This window comes from Bactrocera oleae, chromosome Y (assembly GCF_042242935.1).
Source record: "Bactrocera oleae isolate idBacOlea1 chromosome Y, idBacOlea1, whole genome shotgun sequence".
Lineage (NCBI taxonomy): Eukaryota > Metazoa > Arthropoda > Insecta > Diptera > Tephritidae > Bactrocera > Bactrocera oleae.
Window position 1 is genome coordinate 1748620 of NC_091542.1, and position 24630 is coordinate 1773249.

At 37.3% G+C, this 24630-nt stretch overlaps 1 protein-coding gene and 1 pseudogene across 1 annotated transcript; one reads left to right on the top strand and one right to left on the bottom strand.

The window, feature by feature from the left end:
* Window positions 1-12545: 12545 nt before the first annotated feature.
* LOC138858280 (uncharacterized) lies at window positions 12546-19914 on the bottom strand. The gene is made up of 6 exons (XM_070112778.1): window positions 19832-19914; window positions 17561-17832; window positions 16406-17488; window positions 15389-16352; window positions 14438-14801; window positions 12546-12785 (listed from the first exon to the last, which is right to left on the bottom strand). Exons 1-6 carry the CDS (start codon window positions 19912-19914, stop codon window positions 12546-12548), a joined length of 3006 nt encoding a protein of 1001 aa, XP_069968879.1.
* A 1915-nt stretch (window positions 19915-21829) lies between these two features.
* The window catches only part of LOC138858281 (importin-4-like), a 143933-nt pseudogene continuing 141132 nt past the window's right edge, over window positions 21830-24630 (top strand).

Genomic DNA, 24630 nt, shown 5'->3' on the forward strand with positions numbered 1-24630 from the left:
AAGCAACTACAACCTCATAAATCCGCACAATAAAATTGTATACCTCAAAGCACTTAAATAAGCATCAAAATGCATACAAATTATATTTTAAAAATCAGAGGCGTTTTATACACTACAGGTCAATATGGATATAACATTACTCCAACACCATGTGACCCACTGCGCGCTCGGCTACTTCAGAAGCAGTATGCCGAATAAATATATATACAGTTTTAGTAAACATGTGTAAAACTAGGAAAAATATTCGCCTAGGGGTCCAGAATGGTTAAATAGGTTAAGCCTTCCTCTACATGTACACTCCACTATACCCGGGAAAATAATGGCGCACCCTAGAGAACACTTACAGGTCCTCGCCACATACGACGCACCAAACACAAAACTCATTCGTTTTTGTCTACAGCCTTATCACCACATCATTTTGTTCTTTTCGATTGGTCAACCCGTGTGATAAAACTACGTGAAGCTGCACCTTTCATAATCGCGATAAATTTCATAATTATTTATAATTATATATTTATAACAATATAATTATATTAAAGCCGTGTTAACCTTGTATACGATAAAATTGGTGGTGGGAAAATTGCGGAATTAGTCAGCCATGTTTAAATGCATTCGCACCATAGATACTAATTTGGCTAGTAGTAACGCTACACAGTTCAAGTCGTAATAGACTTATTACTTTTAAAGGACCTACTTTTGTTTTTGCTACTAGTAAGTGGCTTGTGGTCGCAATCTCGCTTTGTGTGCGTACGTATACCGAAGCCGTGTAGTTCGACTTTGTGCTCTGGGGCATAGTTTACCCATCGAGGGATTTGTATCTGTGAGATATCATTTAGATTGCTCGCAAACTGGGACCACTTTTCTAAACGAAATGGTTTTATTTGTTCATCGCAATCGGTTCCATCTATCCATAATTCTTGTATTAGTCTTTTGGCTTGTATCATAATTGGCGAAAGCCATCCTGCGGCGTCGAAAGGTATTGCCACAGATAATAAAATTTGTCGGTTTGTTATGGCGGATAATGCTGATATTGACTCTGTAGTATATGAAGACTGGTCAGATATCGCATTCCATTGTATCCCCAGAGTTTTTGTTCTAATTTCCTTTTCGAATTTAAGGAATTTACAGTCCAACAGATTTTCTTTAAGTATGTCCTTTAAGATATTAGGGCGGTTCGCCATTATCTTTTTGAAGACAACTCCGACCTAAATATTATAATTCAGCCACTAATTACCCAACTGAATTTTTAGACTCCTTGGATGTGCCTGGTTTACCTCCGCACAATTTGCAGCTTAGGGTTGGCTCGACAGTGATCATGATTAGAAATTTAAACCAACCAAAACTGTGCAATGGAACACGTTTGGTGATAAGAAAACTGATGAGCAATGTGATTCCCGCGTTGATATTCAAAGAATTTTAAAGAAATTTAGAGACGAGGAAGTTCTTATTCCAATGCCCTTTGAATTTAAACGAATTCAATTCCCGATTCGTCTTGCCTTCGCCATTACGATTAACAAATCACAGGGTCACGTGGCATGTTTACGTGTCGGTAAGCCATCCGCTTTATTTGTTCTTGAGCCTGGCAAAATAAACAAAGAATGTCTTTTGCCACAAGGTGCTTGAATAAAAAGAGTTAATCCGAGTGCATCACATGCTACACAACATACTTTTTTTAAATCTTTTTTTTTCTGACACGTGTTTGAAGTACTTAATTTTAATTTGTATTCTCTTTCTGTATGTATTGTTGATCATAATTAAATACTTTTATATATCTATCTATGTTCATATTTATTTTGTATCATTGTTTTACCTTCATCAGAGCCTAAATTAGTTCAGCTAAAAGATAACACGACATTAATTGACTGTTAGGCAGTACGAAGTTCGCCGGGCCAGCTAGTATATATTGTATATATTATATTAACAAATTATTGATTGCCTTAACTTATGCGCTTACATTTGTATACATATACTCACAACAACCACAAACTAAAAATTAAAGTTCAAGTATTTACGTGCAACGAATTTCCGACAGTAGCCCTTAGGCTTAATAAAGCAACTAGCGGGACTGCGTAACAACAAGTAAGCTAAAGACACAATAACAATTAAAGCTAGAATCTACAGCAAAAAGACAAAAATACAAACATACATACATATACATTCAATCGGCAAACAATACGCAAATTGCATTCACCGATAAACCTTATAAATAAAAATTATCTTATATATTTACATATATAATTATATCCGAATATATTAACAATAACTCTTATAAACGTAAAAGAGTATTCTGTATTAATTATCATTTATATGTAGATATGACAGTTTGGACTTACCACACAATTTTAAATCATCGGCTTACGCAATATACGAAAACTCCTTAAACCAGTACAAAGAAAGAAAATCTATGATATATCCACAATTACAGAATCACGAGGCAAGTTTAGGCATTTACCTCGAGGTGCCCGTATGTGATATAGAAACATTTTACAGAGGTTATGAAGAACGGCCGTCCTTCCGGGACAGTTCGCACTAAATGACGACAATTTAAATTTTGCTTGGGAAGCTCTAAAATCTAGATATGAAAACGAAAGACACTAATAAACTGAATATTCTTACAGACAGCAGGGACCCTATACTGGTAAACATATGCATTACCAGAAAAATCGTTACTTTTATGGGAGCCTTTCTAACTACCCAGTACGAAATCGCTGAAAGGGTAGACACAAAAATTATTAAAACCTAAACCTATCAAAATGACCTCAATAGAATCTTCAACAGACCCCAAGCTAGATACAACAACAATATAAACAGAAGCTTATATAAAACGCAATCGTTCACAACCGAACATAAAAAACATACGTCATGCGAACTATACATAAGAGGGTATAAATTACAATCGTGCGAGAAGTTGAAAAACTTAAAAGTTAACGAACGAAATAATTTTCCAAGCAAATTTAATTGCTTCTATTGTCATAAAAAACACCACTCAATGCTTCATTACAGTACATACCCAGCTCACCCCAAAGCAGCGCTTATATAAAGGGTTTAATTGAAAAAGCAAATCCCGAAAATCCCGAGGAGAACTGTTTAAGTTTAGGGCCTTAATAGACCAAGGATCATCACGATCATTTATAGCATCTAGGGCACAAAACAGGCTACAACTGTCAACATAACTAACCAGTTATAAAATCAATAAATAGCAAGCATTGGCAAAAGGTTTCACACCTAAAGCTATTAGGCCGCGATCTCATACCACAGATAATACTTGAAGGTATTGAGAAAATTTCAAACACACTTCTGGCACAAAATACTATATTCGGTTAGATTCTAAATGGACTGGTTACAGAACCAGTTTACATCAACAACTTAAATTGATGAAAGTTCAAAAGAATCCCTTAATTCACAATTAAGGAAATTTCGGGAGTTAGAAAAACGCTCCCTCCTATCAAGTACAACCCCAGAAGATTAGTATTGTGGTGACTTCTACAAAGCCACAACTACTCGACGAAATAATGGCCGGTACGTCGTATGACTACCATCAAAGCCACAATTTTCCAACATTCTACAAATTGGCACAAAAAACCAAGTCAGAAATTCTTCTGACTACTCCAGTGTTAAAAACATAAATATATATAATTCAACCAAAACATCCAAATATATTACTAAATATTCCAAAAGAAAACTTCTGGTACACTAAATTCCTTAAATTTGAAAAGGACAGTTTTTATATCCTACTGAGACAATATCCGCATTATCCGCAATAATAATTTCGACCCCGCAGTATGACTTTCGCCAATTATGGTACAAGCGAAAATCCTGGTCACAATTCTCCAATAATCCAAACAATATTCACATCTCCCGATTCTTGGCCACAATCGCCAACGTCCATACATAATATCGTTCGCAGCATAGTTGTCCTAAATAGTCGAAAAATCAACACCTATGTTACTATAGTGGCTCATATTGTAGTTGTCTAAATTTTTATAATTATGAAACAACTAAAAAATAATGTTAAGGGATCACCATATTCCCAATGTGATACAGTGACGCACCTAGACTTACCGAAAGCAAAGGTCGCAGTTATGGCGTCGATCTAAGTGCTCCTCATATGACTGGTTTATGGGAATCAGCTATAAAAAGCTTCAAATCCTACTTTAAAAAAGTATATCTCAAACATAAATATATCGAATTTACCACATTACCAACTCAAAAAAAAGCCATTCTCAATTCACGGCTAATCACTGTACTCTCGCGAGATCCCTCTTCAAAGGTTTCAAAAGAGCATCCATTCTGGCCATATCTGAGTCAGGCGTGGAGTCACTAACCTTAATAAGCCGACGGTAAAGAAATTTTAAATAAACGATACAAATAATAAAGTTATAAAAGAAACAATTGCAGAATACAATAAATACGAAAAGCAACTACAACCTCATAAATCCGAACAATAAAATTGCCTACCTTAAAGCACTTAAATAAGCATCAAAATGCATACAAATTATGTATTAAAAATCAAAGCCGTTTTATACACTACAGGTCAATATGGATATAACATTACTCCATCACCATGTGACCCCACTGCGCGCACGGCTACTTCAGAAGCAGTATGCAGAAATAAATACATATACCGTTTTAGTAAACATGTGTAAAACTAGGAAAAATATTCGCCTAGGGGTCCAGAATGGTTAAATAGGTTAAGCCTTCCTCTACATGTACACTCCATTATACCCGGGAAAATATTGGCGCACCCTAGAGAACTCTCACAGGTCCTCGCCACATACGACGCCCCACACCACACTCAACATTTGAAAACATTACACATGATGACATACCACACAGCAACTTAACAAAAAGGACGGGATCATCACCCACACATTCAATTCACAAAACGCATTCGTTTTCGTCTACGGGCCTGATCGCCACATCATTTTGTTCTTTTCGATTGGTCAACCCGTGTGATAAAACTACGCCAAGCTGCACCTTTCAGAACTTGTAATGCTGATTCTTTTCGGACATATGCGTTACCTACATAAACACGATAAATTTCATAATTATTTATAATTAAATATTTATAACAATAATATTATATTAAAGCCGTGTTAACCTTGTATACGATAAAATCGGTGGTGGGAAAATTGCGGAATTAGTCAGCCATGTTTAAATGCATTCGCACCATAGATACTAGTTTGGTTAGTAGTAACGCTACACAGTTCAAGTCGTAATAGACTTATTACTTTTAAAGGACCTACTTTTGTTTTTGCTACTAGTAAGTGGCTTGTGGTCGCAATCTCGCTTTGTGTGCATACGTATACAGAAGCCGTGTAGTTCGACTTTGTGCTCTGGGGCATAGTTTACCAATCGAGGGATTTGTATCTGTGAGATATCATTTAGATTGCTCGCAAACTGGGACCACTTTTCTAAACGAATTGGTTTTATTTGTTCATCGCAATCGGTTCCATCTATACATAATTCTTGTATTAGTCTTTTGGCTTGTATCATAATTGGCGAAAGCCATCCTGCAGCGTCGAAAGGTATTGCCACAGAGAATAAAATTTGTCGGTTTGTTATGGCGGATAATGCTGATATTGACTCTGTAGTATATGAAGACTGGTCAGATATCGCATTCGATTGTATCCCCAGAGTTTTTGTTCTAATTTCCTTTTCGAATTTAAGGAAATTATAGTCCAACAGATTTTCTTTAAGCATGTCCTATAAGATATTAAGGCGGTTCAACATTATCTTTTTGAAGACAACTCCGACCTAAATATTATAATTCAGCCACTAAGTACCCAACTGAATTTTTAGACTCCTTGGATGTGCCTGGTTTACCACCGCACAATTTGCAACTTATGGTTGGCTCGACAGTGATCATGATTAGAAATTTAAACCAACCCAAACTGTGCAATGGAACACGTTTGGTGATAAGAAAACTGATGAGCAATGTGATTCCCGCGTTGATATTCAAAGAATTTTAAAGAAATTTAGAGACGAGGAAGTTCTTATTCCAATGCCCTTTGAATTTAAACGAATTCAATTCCCGATTCGTCTTGCCTTCGCCATGACGATTAACAAATCACAGGGTCACGTGGCATGTTTACGTGTCGGTAAACCATCCGCTTTATTTGTTTTTGCGCCTGGCAAAAAAACAAAGAATGTCCTTTGCCACAAGTTGCTTGAATGAAAAGAGTTAATCCGAGTGCATCACATGCTACACAACATACTTTATTTTAATCTTTTTTTTTCTGACACGTGTTTGAAGTACTTAATTTTAATTTGTATTCTCTTTCTGTATGTATTGTTGATCATAATTAAATACTTTTATATATCTATCTATGTTCATATATATTTTGTATCATTGTTTTACCTTCATCAGAGCCTAAATTAGTTCAGCTAAAAGATAACACGACATTAATTGACTGTTAGGCAGTACGAAGTTCGCCGGGCCAGCTAGTATATATTGTATATATTATATTAACAAATTATTGATTGCCTTAACTTATGCGCTTACATTTGTATACATATACTCACAACAACCACAAACTAAAAATTAAAGTTCAAGTATTTACGTGCAACGAATTTCCGACAGTAGCCCTTAGGCTTAATAAAGCAACTAGCGGGACTGCGTAACAACAAGTAAGCTAAAGACACAATAACAATTAAAGCTAGAATCTACAGCAAAAAGACAAAAATACAAACATACATACATATACATTCAATCGGCAAACAATACGCAAATTGCATTCACCGATAAACCTTATAAATAAAAATTATCTTATATATTTACATATATAATTATATCCGAATATATTAACAATAACTCTTATAAACGTAAAATAGTATTCTGTATTAATTATCATTTATATGTAGATATGAAAGTTTGGACCTACCACACAATTTTAAATCATCGGCTTACGCAATATACGAAAACTGCTTAAACCAGTACAAAGAAAGAAAATCTATGATTTCTGATCAATTAAAGCTAATAAGTATATGCAATTGTACCTACTCCACATCCGAGAGTAGAGCTGCCACAAATACAGAATCACGAGGCAAGTTTAGGCATCTACCTCGAGGTGCCCGCATGTGACATAGAAACATTTTACAGAGGTTATGAAGAACGGCCGTCCTAGCTAGATACAACATCAATATAAACAGAAGCTTATATAAAACGCAATCGTTCACAACCGAACATAAAAAACATACGTCATGCGAACTATACATAAGAGGGTATAAATTACAATCGTGCGAGAAGTTCAAAAACAGAAAAGTTAACGAACGAAATAATTTTTCAAGCAAATTTAATTGCTTCTATTGTCATAAAAAACACCACTCAATGCTTCATTACAGCACATACCCAGCTCACCCCAAAGCAGCGCTCATAAGAGAAGGGTTTAATTGGAAAAGCAAATCCCGAAAATCAATATTGCGAAAATTGCCAAGAAGCACCATGCTGCTCAAAGGCATTAAAAACCCAAACACTACACACCGAAAATCAAAGTAGAATACTATTGTACTACCCACAGCAGTTGTCTCCATCGAACACAGAGGAGAACTGTTTAAGCTTAGGGCCTTAATAGACCAAGGATCACAACGATCATTTATAGCGTCTAGGGCACAAAATAGGCTACAACTGTCAGCAAAACTAACCAGTTATAAAATCAATAAATAGCAAGCATTGGCAAAAGGTTTCACACCTAAAGCTATTAGGCCGCGATCTCATACCACAGATAATACTTGAAGGTATTGAGAAAATTTCAAACACACTTCTGGCACAAAATACTATATTCGGTTGGATTCTAAGTAAACTGGTTGCAGATCAAGTTTACATCAACAACTTAAATTGACGAAAGTTCAAAAGAATCCCTTAATTCACAATTAAGGAAATTTCGGGATTTAGAAAAACGCTCCCTCCTATTAAGTACAACCCCAGAAGATTAGTATTGTGGGGACTTCTACAAAGCCACAACTACTCGATGAAACAATGGCCGGTACGTCGTACGACTACCATCAAAGCCACAATTTTCCAATATTCCACAAATTGGCACAAAAAACCAAGTCAGAAATTCTTCTGACTACTCCAGTGTTAAAAACATAAATATATATAATTCAACCAAAGCATCCAAATATATTAGTAAATATTCCAAAAGAAAACTTCTGGTACACTAAATTCCTTAAATTTGAAAAGGGCAACATACAAATACAGGGGACTCAATGGAATGCGATATCTGATCAGTTTTCATATCCTACTGAGTCAATATCCGCATTATCCGGAATAATAATTTCGTCCCCGTAGGATGACTTTCGCCAATTATGGTACAAGCGAAAATCCTGGTCACAATTCTCAAATAATCCAAACAATATTCACATCTCCCTATTCTTGGCCACAATCGTCCACGTCCATACATAATATTGTTCGCAGCATAGTTGTCCTAAAAAGTCGAAAAATCGACACCTATGTTACTATAGTGGCTCATATTGTAGTTGCCTAAATTTTTATAATTATGAAATAACTAAAAAATAATGTTAAGGGATCACCATATTCCCAATGTGATACAGTGACGCACTTAGACTTACCGAAAGCAAAGGTCGCAGTTATGGCGTCGATCTAAGTGCTCCTCATATGACTGATTTATGGGAATCAGCTATAAAAATCTTCAAATACTACTTTAAAAAAGTATATCTCAAACATAAATATATCGAATTTACCACATTACCAACTCAAAAAAAAAAGCCATTCTCAATTCACGGCTAATCACTGTACTCTCGCAAGATCCCTTTTCAAAGGTTTCAAAAGAGCATCCATTCTGGCCATATCTGAGTCAGGCGTGGAGTCACTAACCTTAATAAGCCGACGGTAAAGAAATTTTAAATAAACGATACAAATAATAAAGTTATAAAAGAAACAACCGCAGAATACAATAAATACGAAAAGCAACTACTAAAGCACTTAAATAAGCATCAAAATGCATACAAATTATATTTTTAAAATAAAAGCCGTTATATACACTACAGGTCAATATGGATATAACATTAGTCCATCACCATGTGACCCACTGCGCGCTCGGCTACTTCAGAAGCAGTATTCCGTAATAAATACATATACCGTTTTAGTAAACATGTGTAAAACTAGGAAAAATATTCGCCTAGGGGTCCAGAATGGTTAAATAGGTTAAGCCTTCCTCTACATGTACACTCCACTATACCCGGAAAAATAATGGCGCACCCTAGAGAACACTTACAGGTCCTCGCCACATACGACGCACCACACCACACTCAATTCACAAAACGCATTCGTTTTCGTCTACGGGCATGATCGCCACATCATTTTGTTCTTTTCGATTGGTCAACCCGTGTGATAAAACTACGGGAAGCTGCACCTTTCAGAACTCGTAATGCTGATTCATTTCGGACATATGCATTACCTACACAAACACGATAAATTTCATAATTATTTATAATTATATATTTACTAGCAAACCCGGCAAACTCCGTTTCGCCACCAGATGGCTTTGTTTTATGTAACATTTCGTTTGGTAATTAAAAGATGAAGAAAAATTTTTTTTTGTTTTATATTCAAAAAGAAAAAATTTTATTTCACTTCACAACAGTAATGAATTCATTTCGATGACAAATTTGAAGTGTTATTTAGTTGAAATTCTCTAAGTAAATGAACGTGAATCCAAAGTGAATACTGAATCGAAGCGTTATACGTGTCCGCATATTATCCGTTTCATTGAAGTGCTCTCTGGTAAACCACATTTTTTGTTTTTTGGTCTGATGTTAACACAAACAAAGCGGATGGTTTCCCAACTCGTGAATACGCCACGTATATCTGCCCATGTGAAAAACAATAATTTTCTAAATTTATCCCGCAAACACTAAGCGATTGACCTTGCGACTTGTTAATTGTCATTGCGAACGCAAGGCGAACGCAAGGCGAACTGAAAATTGCAATCGCTTGAAGTCAAACGGAAGATCAGTCGGAATCATTGGTATTCGAGGAATACATACATTTTCACCTGCGTACTTGCCGTTAATAATGGTTGCCTCAATCAAATTCGGCATAAGTCTTTTTACCGACAGTCGAGTACCGTTGCAAAGTCGCGGTGGATTCAAATTACGCAATATCATAATAACTGTACCAACTTTGAGTTGCAAGGCATGTGGTGGAAATCCTGGTAACTCCAGAGTGTTCAAAAACTCCGTTGGATAATTTACTACATCATCGGGATTTGTTATGGAATCAACGGAATTGTATGTCACCAAATCGCCAGCAATTTTTGATTGAATGGTGAAACTCAGTGCCTGTACATCATTATTCTTTGCGGCAAGAATTGCTCGTTGACTCAACCAAGCATGATTCTGATAATTCTCACTAATGTTTGGGAAAACATTTTCAATAAGAGCTAATTGAGCGTCTACAAATCGGCAAAAGTCGTTGGTAAGAGTAATTAATCCAGATGTCGCATCAACTGGGACTTTCCCAATTCCTAAAGCTAACAATTGTTTGGAAAATTGTTCCGCACTTTGATCATTTTGAAGTTGAACTCTCATATTAGTGGTTAGCGATAATGTTTTTACGTTATTCCATAAAGGTGATGCTTTCAGGCAAGCATTCAATTCATCTGCAGGCGTTCCACGGGGAATTACTGGCAACGGCTGCCTGAAATCGCCTGCCAACAATACCATCAAGCCGCCAAAGATGTTGTTATTTCGCCGAAGATCCTTCAGTGTAAAGTTAAGTGCTTCAAGTGACTTCTTATGTGCCATTGTGCACTCATCCCAAACAATGAGCTTGTATTGCATCAACAACTTTCCCATTGCACTGGATCGGGAAATATTGCATGTTGGAGTATCAATTGTTTTTAAATTGAGTGGCAACTTAAGCGCAGAATGTGCAGTACGACTGCCATCAAGAAGAATCGCCGCAATTCCAGATGATGCTAATGCCAAAGCTATGTCACATCTTGATCGAATGGTGGTTTTCCCTGTTCTTCCGCTTCATTAATATTTTGTATACTTGTTTTTGCTGTTCATTCAGCAACGGCACATTATTTCGAACGAATTCCTGCAATGTATCAACATTGTATTGCAGCTCTCGATTTAATTCTTGGTTGAATGCATCATGCATCGATCGATTTGGCGCAATCATTCCTACTTCAATCAGTAGCTTGTTTGCAATAGTCAAGCATTGATCCTCAATCAGAATCAATCCTTCATTGTAGATTTGATCGGTTATTTGGATGTCAGGATTATTCGTTTGGATGCGCAAGCGATGCAAGATATCTTCACATATGTTGTCTTTGTATTTGTTCCATAACTGAATTGTTTGCGAAGGAAAACATGTGGTGATGATAATTGCGAACAGCGTTCGTATTTGGTACGCATTTGATGAAACAACTGAATCCGCAAGTGTTAAATCCCAATGAGAATCGTTCTCCAGCAAACCCAATAGTTGACATGCTTCCCGATATGTTTGGCATTGGTGGCCATTCACAGTTCTCAAATGCGCAAATGATTTTGGTCCACGTACATTTACCAACAGCAGTCGCAAATAAAAACATTCATCATTTCTAGGATGAACAGTATACATGCGACCTAGTGCATCAGCGGAAAACAGATGTTGCCAATCTGGAACTGGGGTTCCTTGTTTGCGACGTTGGAATTTCTTTGTTGATTGATTCCTAGTGTAATACTTGGGCATTTCAACGTACATCAGCGTCGCTGCGAAGGGATCTGCTTCACACATTGCAAAGAAGCTAGTCAATGTTGTCGATGGTGGTCTCTCAGCTCGTTGTGCCACATTAGCCTCAGTGAAGTAAACTCTTTGGCCATTTTCCAAATGCACTGCTAAATGTACAACTGTGGGATATCTTTCATGAATTTGAAATGAGAACACAGTGCTTCATTAGTACTGACGTATCTGCCCATTTGGAAGTTGCTGATTTCGTCATTCGCATTTGCCGACGCAATACCAAACACAGCCGTGTCGCTGCCTTTTGTGACGTACTTGTACAAATATTTGATTGATTTGGCCGAATGACAACTCTCAACGTTTGCATGTGTTTTGAAAATACGTGATAGCAGTGGGCAATATGGTTCAATGAATTCATTTCCGATCTCAATCTCTTGATTTTGAACTTTAACTTTGATAGTTCGACCATTATCTTCTTTTGAACGCCGACGATAAACTGGATATCTGGAGCTTAGACTTTTATTCGTTGTTACGCCTGAAAATGCAAAATTAAATGAATTGTTAATGGAAACCAATAATAGTAATAATTAGTGTGTGAATATTGTACCTGAAATTGGATCGACCATCTTCAACATGATGTCGTACCCGTCTTGCCCTTGCCAATAAATGATTGGATATTGTAACGCATCGTTCAAACGATGTGTCTCGTTTACACGATGCATGATATTGCTTCTTCGCTGAACGAAAATGTCACGCGATTTAGTTAGATCGCCAACAATAATTGCAGCAACATCATTAACGGTGGGTGCATTGAATCTTCGCACATGTTCACCTGTTGGAGTACAATCCGCTCTTATGACAAATTTGTTCGTTCCAATGCTGTTTTGAACATATTAACCACAGCATTATTAGCGTGTAAAAATGATTGCAACTGTTCAATAATTCGTCTCTTTAATTGTTGTGTTCCCTGTATATTGCTCCGCACATTCAGCTGATCAACCATCGACGAAATTAAATATATTTGCAGAAATTGATGCGGTTCATCTGGTGTTGGCACCATTGAACCATGCAAATGATACATTTGTCCTTGTATCTGTAATTGCAAACAATCATTTGTTAAAGAATACGGTGTAACTTCTGATCGTGTGATGGTGTAGTGTGTGGTGTATATGTAGTTGTTATGTGTTGCAATTTATTGTGTTGGTGTGAATGATCGGTTATGTGTGTTGTATCTTAACCTTGCAAGTCGGCATGAAGCCGCCTTCTCGATTGATATTAGCTCCAAAGGAAGTCATGCGAAAGCAGTTATTGTATTCAAGGATGTGTTGAAGAAAATGGCTGGAATCGGGATCACTTCCATCGAACAATGGTCTCAGTGGTTCTGGTGGTGTAAGTAATGGATCCAGTTTGACTTTTCCACTTGCGCAGCACAATCCAGCCGTTTCTCTTTTGAAATTTAACGCATTGCAATATCGGCATATAGTCGTCATTGATCCAATATCTAAATTTTCATCATAACTGTAGTTCGCAGTGGGATCATATTGGAATGCCAAGCGATTGTATAAAGCTAATGATCTTCGTGTGTTCACGCGTTGTCTCAATCGGGCATGTTCTCTTATTACATTTTGTCTTTCTACGCTTAAGTTCTGTGAATACACTTGTTACTGACTTGCATGTCTTGTGCGACGGCCGATGTTTGCACGTCGTCCTCTAGGCATTTTGGACTATGGACAGAGTAGTGAATTTAACCTCAAATGCACGATCCACATAATTTACACAGTTCAACTTACCACCTGTGTATAAAAATACACGTTATTGATTTGATGGTTTCCAATTGAAATGTTAGGAAACGAATAACTTATTTTTTTAAATTTTTTTTCACAATTTCAAGTGAACACAATACCGGTTTGTCACATGAAATTAAATGAGCAGAGAACAATGAGTAGCTGTCAATCAATGTATCACGCACCGGCGCCATCTACTTAAAATATTGGTTTGTAGTACATGCTATGTATCAGAGATGGCGCTGTATGTGAAAAAAGATTTTCCCGCTTTTCTGTTGAAATTTTTCCTGAATTTTCTTTGCTATAAACCTCACGGAGCCCGAGACCTTTCCAACGAATGCGACACCGTGGAAATCGGTTCTTGCGTTCTGGAGTTATAGCCTCAGTAAGGGGGGAAGTCTACTATTTATATAGTAGACTAGCAAACCCGGCAAACTCCGTTTCGCCACCAGATGGCTTTGTTTTATGTAACATTTCGTCTGGTAATTAAAAGATGAAGAAAAATTTTTTTTTTGTTTTATATTCAAAAAGAAAACATTTTATTTCATTTCACAGCAGTAAGGAATTCATTTCGATGACAAAAATGAAGTGTTATTTAGTTGAAATTCTCTAAGTAAATGAACGTGAATCCAAAGTGAATACTGAATCGAAGCGTTATACGTGTCCGCATATTATCCGTTTCATTGAAGTGCTCTCTGGTAAACCACATTTTTTGTTTTTTGGTCTGATGTTAACACAAACAAAGCGGATGGTTTCCCAACTCGTGAATACGCCACGTATATCTGCCCATGTGAAAAACAATAATTTTCTAAATTTATCCCGCAAACACTAAGCGATTGACCTTGCGACTTGTTAATTGTCATTGCGAACGCAAGGCGAACGCAAGGCGAACTGAAAATTGCAATCGCTTGAAGTCAAACGGAAGATCAGTCGGAATCATTGGTATTCGAGGAATACATACATTTTCACCTGCGTACTTGCCGTTAATAATGGTTGCCTCAATCAAATTCGGCATAAGTCTTTTTACCGACAGTCGAGTACCGTTGCAAAGTCGCGGTGGATTCAAATTACGCAATATCATAATAACTGTACCAACTTTGAGTTGCAAATCATGTGGTGGAAATCGTGGTAACTCCAGAGGGTTCAAAAACTCCGTTGGATAATTTACTACATCATCGGGATTTGTTATGGAATCAACGGAATTGTATGTCACCAAATCGCCAGCAATTTTTGATTGAATGGTGAAATTTAGTGCCTGTACATCATTATTCTTTGCGGCAAGAATTGCTCGTTGACTCAACCAAGCATGATTCTGATAATTCTCACTAATGTTTGGGAAAACATTTTCAATAAGAGCTAATTGAGAGTCTACAAATCGGCAAAAGTCGTTGGTAAGAGTAATTAATCCAGATGTCGCATCAACTGGGACTTTCCCATTCCTAAAGCTAACAATTGTTTGGAAAATTGTTCCGCACTTTGATCATTTTGAAGTTGAACTCTCATATTAGTGGTTAGCGATAATGTTTTACCGTATTCCATAAGGGTGATGCCTTCAGGCAAGCATTCAATTCATCTGCAGGCGTTCCACGGGGAATTACTGGCAACGGCTGCCTGAAATCGCCTGCCAAAAATACCATCAAGCCGCCAAAGATGTTGTTATTTCGCCGAAGATCCTTCAGTGTGAAGTTAAGTGCTTCAAGTGACTTCTTATGTGCCATTGTGCACTCATCCCAAACAATGAGCTTGCATTGCATCAACAACTTTCCCATTGCACTGGATCGGGAAATATTGCATGTTGGAGTATCAATTGTTTTTAAATTGAGTGGCAACTTAAGCGCAGAATGTGCAGTACGACCGCCATCAAGAAGAGTCGCCGCAATTCCAGATGATGCTAACGCCAAAGCTATGTCACATCTTGATCGAATAGTGGCCAAAATCAATGATGACAAATGTTTTCCCTGTTCCTCCAGGTGCGTCCAGGAAGAATAGACCACCAGTATTATTGTCCACCGCTTGCATTAATATTTTGTATACTTGTTTTTGCTGTTCATTCAGCAACGGCACATTATTTCGAACGAATTCCTGCAATGTATCAACATTGTATTGCAGCTCTCGATTTAATTCTTGGTTGAATGCATCATGCATCGATCGATTTGGCGCAATCATTCCTACTTCAATCAGTAGCTTGTTTGCAATAGTCAAGCATTGATCCTCAATCAGCTTCAATCCTTCATTGTAGATTTGATCGGTTATTTGGATGTCAAGATTATTCGTTTGGATGCGCAAGCGATGCAAGATATCTTCACATATGTCGTCTTTGTATTTGTTCCATAACTGAATTGGTTGCGAAGGAAAACATGTGGTGATGATAATTGCGAACAGCGTTCGTATTTGGTACGCATTTGATGAAAGAACTGAATCCGCAAGTGTTAAATCCCAATGAGAATCGTTCTCCAGCAAACCCAATAGTTGACATGCTTCTCGATATGTTTGGCATTGGTGGCCATTCACAGTTTTCAAATGCGCAAATGATTTTGGTCCACGTACATTTACCAACAGCAGTCGCAAATAAAAACATTCATCATTTCTAGGATGAACAGTATACATGCGACCTAGTGCATCAGCGGAAAACAGATGTTGCCAATCTGGAATTGGGGTTCCTTGTTTGCGACGTTGGAATTTCTTTGTTGATTGATTCCTAGTGTAATACTTGGGCATTTCAACGTACATCAGCGTCACTGCGAAGGGATCTGCTTCACACATTGCAAAGAAGCTAGTCAATGTTGTCGACAGTGGTCTCTCAGCTCGTTGTGCCGCATTAGCCTCAGTGAAGTAAACTCTTTGGCCATTTTCCAAATGCACTGCTAAATATACAACTGTGGGATATCTTTCATGAATTTGAAATGAGAACACAGTGCTTCATTAGTACTGACGTATCTGCCCATTTCGAAGTTGCTGATTTCGTCATTCGCATTTTCCGACGCAATACCAAACACAGCCATATCGCTGCCTTTTGTGACGTACTTGCACAAATATTTGATTGATTTGGCCGAATGACAACTCTCAACGTTTGCATGTGTTTTGAAAATACGTGATAGCAGTGGGCAATATGGTTCAATGAATTCATTTCCGATCTCAATCTCTTGATTTTGAACTTTAACTTTGATAGTTCGACCATTATCTTCTTTTGAACGCCGACGATAAACTGGATATCCATCGTTCCCTGTGACTATTTCGGTAACTAACGGTCGCGGATATCGTTTAGTGCACTTTCCATCAGCCATGCAAGGCGATATTGGATTTAATGCACCGCACGGTCCATGAACCATCTGTGTCGTCACACTGTCGTGTAGATGGGGATCAGTGACTGGATCAGGAATTTCAGCTGATATGATGTCATCTACTTCATTTGAATGTAATTTGTTCAGCAACCAAATTAGGATATGAGCATGCGTTAGTCCACGCTGCTGCCATTCCACCGAGTACGAATAACAACGTGTGTCACCAAAAACTTGATACTTAGTAAGCACATCCATCATAACCTTGAGTTTTTGCTGAAATACTCTGCCGATTATGTCATGGCGATCTTGCGGTTTTTGGCCCGGTTCCAACTCACGTTCAATTTCCGTCCACTTTGGATTGCATGTGAGCGTAATAAATAAATCCGGAGTTCCATAATTTCGCACGTACGTCATAGCGTCTTGAGCGTATTCGTGCATGTGGCGAGGGCTTCCGATATAAGATGATGGGAGAATCATCAGACGTCCAATATTCTGAACATCACCATCTGAATGAATAGCATCACGCAAGTGTATATAGTCCTCAGATCGTAGCTTTGCCTGATTGAATCGGATGAACGCTAAACGTTTGGTCTCGACTTTGACATACATGTCGACAGCGAATTGCTGGAATAGCCGACGGAACTTCAGAATGACATTCTCCTCATGTGTGCGAATCATCATAGGATACGCATAGTAATTCATTGCGCTTAGATTTTTATTCGTTGTTACGCCTGAAAATGCAAAATTAAATGAATTGTTAATGGAAACCAATAATAGCAATAATTAGTGTGTGAATATTGTACCTGAAATTGGATCGACCGTCTTCAACATGATGTCGTACCCGTCTTGCCCTTGCCAATAAATGATTGGATATTGTAACGCATCGTTCAAACGATGTGTCTCGTTTACACGATGCATGATATTGCTTCTTCGCTGAACGACAATGTCACGCGATTTAGTTAGATCGCCAACAATAATTGCAGCAACATCATTAACGGTGGGTGCATTGAATCTTCGCACATGTTCTCCTGTTGGAGTACAATCCGCTCTTATGACAAATTTGTTCGTTCCAATGCTGTTTTGAACATATTAACCACAGCATTATTAGCGTGTAAAAATGATTGCAACTGTTCAATAATTCGTCTCTTTAATTGTTGTGTTCCCTGTATATTGCTCCACACATTCAGCTGATCAACCATCGACGAAATTAAATATATTTGCAGAAATTGATGCGGTTCATCTGGTGTTGGCACCATTGAACCATGCAAATGATACATTTGTCCTTGTATCTGTAATTGCAAACAATCATTTGTTAAAGAATACTTTGTAACTTGTGATCGTGTGATGGTGTAGTGTGTGGTGTATATGTAGTTGTTATGTGTTGCAATTTATTGTGTTGGTGTGAATGATCGGTTATGTGTGTTGTATCTTAACCTTGCAAGTCGGCATGAAGCCGCCTTCTCGATTGATATTAGTTCCAAAGGAAGTCATGCGAAAGCAGTTATTGTATTCAAGGATGTGTTGAAGAAAATGGCTGGAATCGGGATCACTTCCATCGAACAATGGTCTCAGTGGTTCTGGTGGTGTAAGTAATGGATCCAGTTTGACTTTTCCACTTGCGCAGCACAATCCAGCCGTTTCTCTTTTGAAATTTAACGCATTGCAATATCGGCATATAGTCGTCATTGATCCAATATCTAAATTTTCATCATAACTGTAGTTCGCAGTGGGATCATATTGGAATCCCAAGCGATTGTATGAAGCTAATGATCTTCGTGTGTTCACGCGTTGTCTCAATCGGGCATGTTCTCTTATTACATTTTGTCTTTCTACGCTTAAGTTCTGTGAATACACTTGTTACTGACTTGCATTTGGACTTGCTTTTGGACTATGGACAGAGTAGTGAATTTAACCTCAAATGCACGATCCACATAATTTACACAGTTCAACTTACCACCTGTGTATAAAAATACACGTTATTGATTTGATGGTTTCCAATTGAAATGTTAGGAAACGAATAACTTATTTTTTTTAAGTTTTTTTTCACAATTTCAAGTGAACACAATACCGGTTTGTCACATGAAATTAAATGAGCAGAGAACAATGAGTAGCTGTCAAACAATGTATCGCGCTCCGGCGCCATCTACTTAAAATATTGGTTTGTAGTACATGTTATGTATCAGAGATGGCGCTGTATGTGAAAAAAGATTTTCCCGCTTTTCTGTTGAAATTTTTCCTGAATTTTCTTTGCTATAAACCTCACGGAGCCCGAGACCTTTCCAACGAATGCGACACCGTGGAAATCGGTTCTTGCGTTCTGGAGTTATAGCGTCAGGAAGGAAAACCCGACTTATTTTTAGATAGTAGATAACAATAATATTAAAGCCGTGTTAACCTGTATATGATAAAATCGGTGGTGGGAAAATTGTGGAATTAGTCAGCCATGTTTAAATGCATTCGCACCATAGATACTAGTTTGGCTAGTAGTAACGCTACACAGTTCAAGTCGTAATATACTTATTACTTTTAAAGGACCTACTTTTGTTTTTGCTATTAGTAAGTGGCTTGTGGTCGCAATCTCGCTTTGTGTGCGTACGTATACAGAAGCCGTGTAGTTCGACTTTGTGCTCTGGGGCATAGTTTACCCATCGAGGGATTTGTATCTGTGAGATATCATTTAGATTGCTCGCAAACTGGGACCACTTTTCTAAACGAAATGGTTTTATTTGTTCATCGCAATCGGTTCCATCTATCCATAATTCTTGTATTAGTATTTTGGCTTGTATCATAATTGGCGAAAGCAATCGTGCGGCGTCGAAAGGTATTGCCACAGAGAATAAAATTTGTCGGTTTGTTATGGCGGATAATGCTGGTATTGACTCTGTAGTATATGAAGACTGGTCAGATATCGCATTCCATTGTATCCCCAGAGTTTTTGTTCTAATTTCCTTTTCGAATTTAAGGAAATTACAGTCCAACAGATATAAGTATGTCCTTTAAGATATTAGGGCGGTCCGCCATTATCTTTTTGAAGACAACTCCGACCTAAATATTATAATTCAGCCACTAATTACCCAACTGAATTTTTAGACTCCTTGGATGTGCCTGGTTTACCTCCGCACAATTTGCAGCTTAGGGTTGGCTCGACAGTGATCATGATTAGAAATTTAAACCAACCAAAACTGTGCAATGGAACACGTTTGGTGATAAGAAAACTGATGAGCAATGTGATTCCCGCGTTGATATTCAAAGAATTTTAAAGAAATTTAGAGACGAGGAAGTTCTTATTCTTATTTAAATGCCCTTTGAATTTAAACGAATTCAATTCCCGATTCGTCTTGCCTTCGCCATGACGATTACCAAATCACAGGGTCACGTGGCATGTTTACGTGTCGGTAAACCATCCGCTTTATTTGTTCTTGCGCCTGGCAAAAAAACAAAGAATGTCGTTTGCCACAAGTTGCTTGAATGAAAAGAGTTAATCCGAGTGCATCACATGCTACACAACATACTTTATTTTAATCTTTTTTTTTCTGACACGTGTTTGAAGTACTTTATTTTAATTTGTATTCTCTTTCTGTATGTATTGTTGATCATAATTAAATACTTTTATATATCTACCTATGTTTATATTTACTTTGTATCATTGTATTATCTTCATCAGAGCCTAAATAAGTTCAGCTAAAAGATAACACGACATTAATTGACTGTTAGGCAGTACGAAGTTCGCCGGGTCAGCTAGTATATATTGTATATATTATATTAACAAATTATTGATTGCCTTAACTTATGCGCTTACATTTGTATACATATACTCACAACAACCACAAACTAAAAATTAAAGTTCAAGTATTTACGTTCAACGAATTTGCGACAGTAGCCCTTAGGCTTAATAAAGCAACTAGCGGGACTGCGTAACAACAAGTAAGCTAAAGACACAATAACAATTAAAGCTAGAATTTACAGCAAAAAGACAAAAATACAAACATACATATACATTCAATCGGCAAATAATACGCAAATTGCATTCACCGATAAACCTTATAAATAAAAATTATCTTATATATTTACATATATAATTATATCCGAATATATTGACATAAGCGCCAGCAGAGGAGGCCGATGAAAACGAAGATGATATCGATATTGAAAACTCGGATGGGGAGGATGATGATTTGAACAACATTGCGGGAAACAGTGTTGAAAATTCATATTTAGAAGAAAAAGACGATGACATTTTATCATTGAAGAAATTTTCCGAGCATACCGGAGTCGCTTTCATCCCTTACTTGGAGAAATCTTATCCAAATGTTTACAAGAGTATCGATCATTCACAGGAAGACATACGTAACGTGTCAATTGACGCATTGAGCTCCTTCATTGTGGCTCTACACAAACTACAAGATTTGCAAGACGTTCCCAATGCTATTGCAATCTTGATACCCAAATTAGGCCAAATTGTGCATGAAGAAGTTTCTGTTGTGTTGTCTGCACTTGTAGATTTGAGTGATCTTTTGAAAAAGTTGAAACAAATCTATTTACCAACGGTTGAACTTCGTGATGTAGTCTTCTCTTGTATAACAGAAATGCTCCAGGGCAAGGTCGCTTGCCAGTTTGACGAGTCAACTGGAGATGAAGACGAAGATGCTGAGGAGAGTGAATAGGATGAGGCTATCGTAGAGTGTGCTGCCAATATACTTGGTTATTTATGATCCTTCGAGCCAGAACGGAACAAACAACGAAAGCAAGGCGAAATCAGGCACACAATATACAAGTAAAAGCTTTCAGTTAATTTTCTTATTAGCTGTTTTTATTCTATCATTCTTTGAAAATCATCTGCCAGGTGAGGTAGTACGGAGAATATTAGTGCAATTCACATAACGTTTTGCAAATAATTATATGCAAAAAGTAGAAATTGCGATACATTTCTTTGTATTACGTGTGAGTTCGGTTATAAGTGCGTCTAAAAAAACGAAGGAACATAAAGCAGTTGGTGCAAAGCCAAATAAGCAAATAATTGGCAACTCGGAATAAGAGTCTTCGGGAACAAAAAGAAATTTTTGGAATCCAAAATGCAGCAAATAATCCAAATTATTACAAATTTTCTTTCTTCGGCTAACGGTGTAATCAAAAAGGCCACCGCTGATTTACAGGAGGCCTACAAGCGTTCTGAGACTGTACCAGCTCTTTGCGAAATTGCCGTCTCGACAATGAAGCCACAGGTGCGTCAATATTCTGTTGCACTACTTAAGAAGCATTTTGCGAAACTGCGTCAATGGAACAAAGTGCAGGTTGAGCAACAGCAAATTATTAAGCAGGGTATGCTTTATGCTCTCATGCAGGAGCAGCAAAAGTCTGGGCGTAAAGCAATTGCCCAATTTGTTGGTGTTTTGGTGCGTCGCGAAGCCAAAGAGTTTGACTCATGGATGACCGAAGTGCTAAAGTTCACCTACAGCTACTACTCTTCTACCGATCCTAAGCAAAGCGAGCTAGGTTCGTCTTCATTTCCTATTTTGGCTGATGCGGCCTCTGATCAATTTTTGCAGCACATGGAATCGGTTTCATATTGGAATGGAATGTTCACTGCTGCAGTGGTGACCACCGAAGCAACTGGCAACATGGCTACACCTGTTATTTTCAACATTCTAATTAATATGACTTCTTTGGTGCCGTTCACATTGGGCCACAGAACAGCCGAACAAAAGTTGCAGAAGTCCATACCGTTAATTGGAAATCCCTTCAAGCATTTGCTGGGCAGACTGAGGTCGACCAATTCAGTTGGCATTCAGTTGGCAGATTTAAATGCTAAATTGCTGAACAATCACATAAAAATGTTGTCGAAGTTGTTCTTGGAGGCAGCAAGTAATGCCCTATTTGATAGCGCTATGCGCATAAAAGTCGCGGCTTACGTTGGCTGGTTCGTTCGCTTAAAGAAAAAACTGATTTTCAAACGAAAGTTGATCGAGCCCATAATTTGAATTTTTTTTCAATTTGATGGCAACTGAACCCGAAAACGAAGACGATGATGAAGAATACTTTTTGGGTGAAGACAACACGAATCCGATGACAACGGCTACTCAAACAATGGACCTTGCACTGAGCGTGCCACCAGAGAAATTGACTCCGCCATTAATGCACCTTTTGGAGCCCGAATTGCAGGGTCAGGACCCACTTCCACGTTCTGTTGCCTACTTAGGCATGGCCGCCACAACCGAAGGATGCTCGGAGGCTACTTGCAACAAATATCTCGAAACCATGCGCCGGAACATCTTTCGGTTTGAGCACCCGCTTTCCCTAAATTCATTTCGTTTTTATCAATTGATTTTACTAGCGGTGAGTGAAATCGAAATTAATTTCGAACTTGGTTATTATGGTGGTATGGCTAAATGACCACTCATTCCCCATCATCATAAGACACTGTCACACCACATTTACCACATCAATTCACATCCACATCACCACGCCTACCGCCCATACATTCCACATCACTACACCATGCACCAACACGCACACATATACAACATCGCCACGATCACACTACCATAAAGCCATCAATCAATAGATATATAAGGGACTACAAAAGGATCCCATACGCTTCTTTTTAGCATCGATTCGCTTACGAGAGGACATCTTTCGGTTCGAGCACCCGCTTTCCCAAAATTACTTCGTTTTTACCGACTGATTTTACTAGCGGTGAGTGAAATCAAAATTAATTTCGTACTTGGTTATTTATGGTCCTTCGAGTCCTAGTGAACGGAACTATTTAAACATAAAAGAAAAAATAATAATAATTAAATAACGTGAACAAAAACTAACAGCGTGAACAAAAAATAATGTGACAAAAACTGAACAAATAGTGAAAAATAACCGGTTCATTTATTAGAAAACAAATAAAAAAAAAACCCGTGGAGTGACAAAAACTGAACAAAAAAAAACCAAAAAGGTACAGTGACAGTTCTTGGAAAAAAAAAGTGCAGTGTAATATAAAGAAATATACAAATATATATATATATATATATGTTATTTGTGTACATAAAGAAAATAAATGTACGTATATATAAGTATATACATACATATGCCAAAAGCGAATTTGAGAGTTGAGTGACCGAACATATGTTCGAACACATAAACACACATATATAACATAAAAGAGGAAAAGCGGATAAACATATTAAATGTCCCAAAAAACAAAAACATAAAATGAAAACATACTTAAACACAAAAATAAACGGGCGCGAAACCAAAAAACAAAAAATCGAAACGCGGCGCGAATCCCAAAAATATACATAAAAGCCAAAACATTAATAATCAAATATCATAGGTGGCAGCACTTCAAGCTCTTAAGCTGCAATTCTTTTAGCTGTGTACATTTGTGTTTTTATTTTAAAAAATTCTCGAAATTTAACTAATTTTTATTACCGTGTTAATACAAATTTTTAGTGATTAAACTCTCAGTTTCATGATAAGTATTTTATGTTTTGTTTTTTGCGGTATTAAAAAGTTTAAACTTTCCAATTTTTGGTGCCGAGTCAGCCTTTCTTTCATTTTGTTTTATTTTATTCTATTTTCTCACTTTGTTTATCTTATCTACTTCTTTATTCACAGCTGTGTTGCGTTTAGCTTTTTATTTGTTACAGTGCTTCTAAAACTGCTCGCTATATTGCTTCTTCAAATTGTCTTGGTTTTAAACTTTGATAAAAAAAAATTGTTCTTAATTGAATTTATTATTATTAATATTAATATATTCTTAATTGAATTTATTATTAATAATATTTTATTAACACACTAATTTATTATTAATCTATTAAATTTTGTTCTACCTACTCTTTTATTTGATCTTCATTCTTGTGGTTTATTATGTCTTGTAACTTCC

Excerpts from the sequence above, each read along its gene's own strand:
- LOC138858280 (XM_070112778.1), bottom strand. The coding sequence starts at position 19,914 with ATGATCACTGTCGAGCCAACCCTAAGCTGCAAATTGTGCGGAGGTAAA. Across the intron at positions 17,489-17,560 it reads GACGGTCGATCCAATTTCAG|GCGTAACAACGAATAAAAAT; the intron begins GTACAATATTCA and ends TTGCATTTTCAG. Across the intron at positions 14,802-15,388 it reads GGCCACTATTCGATCAAGAT|TGAGAATTATCAGAATCATG; the intron begins GTGACATAGCTT and ends CCCAAACATTAG.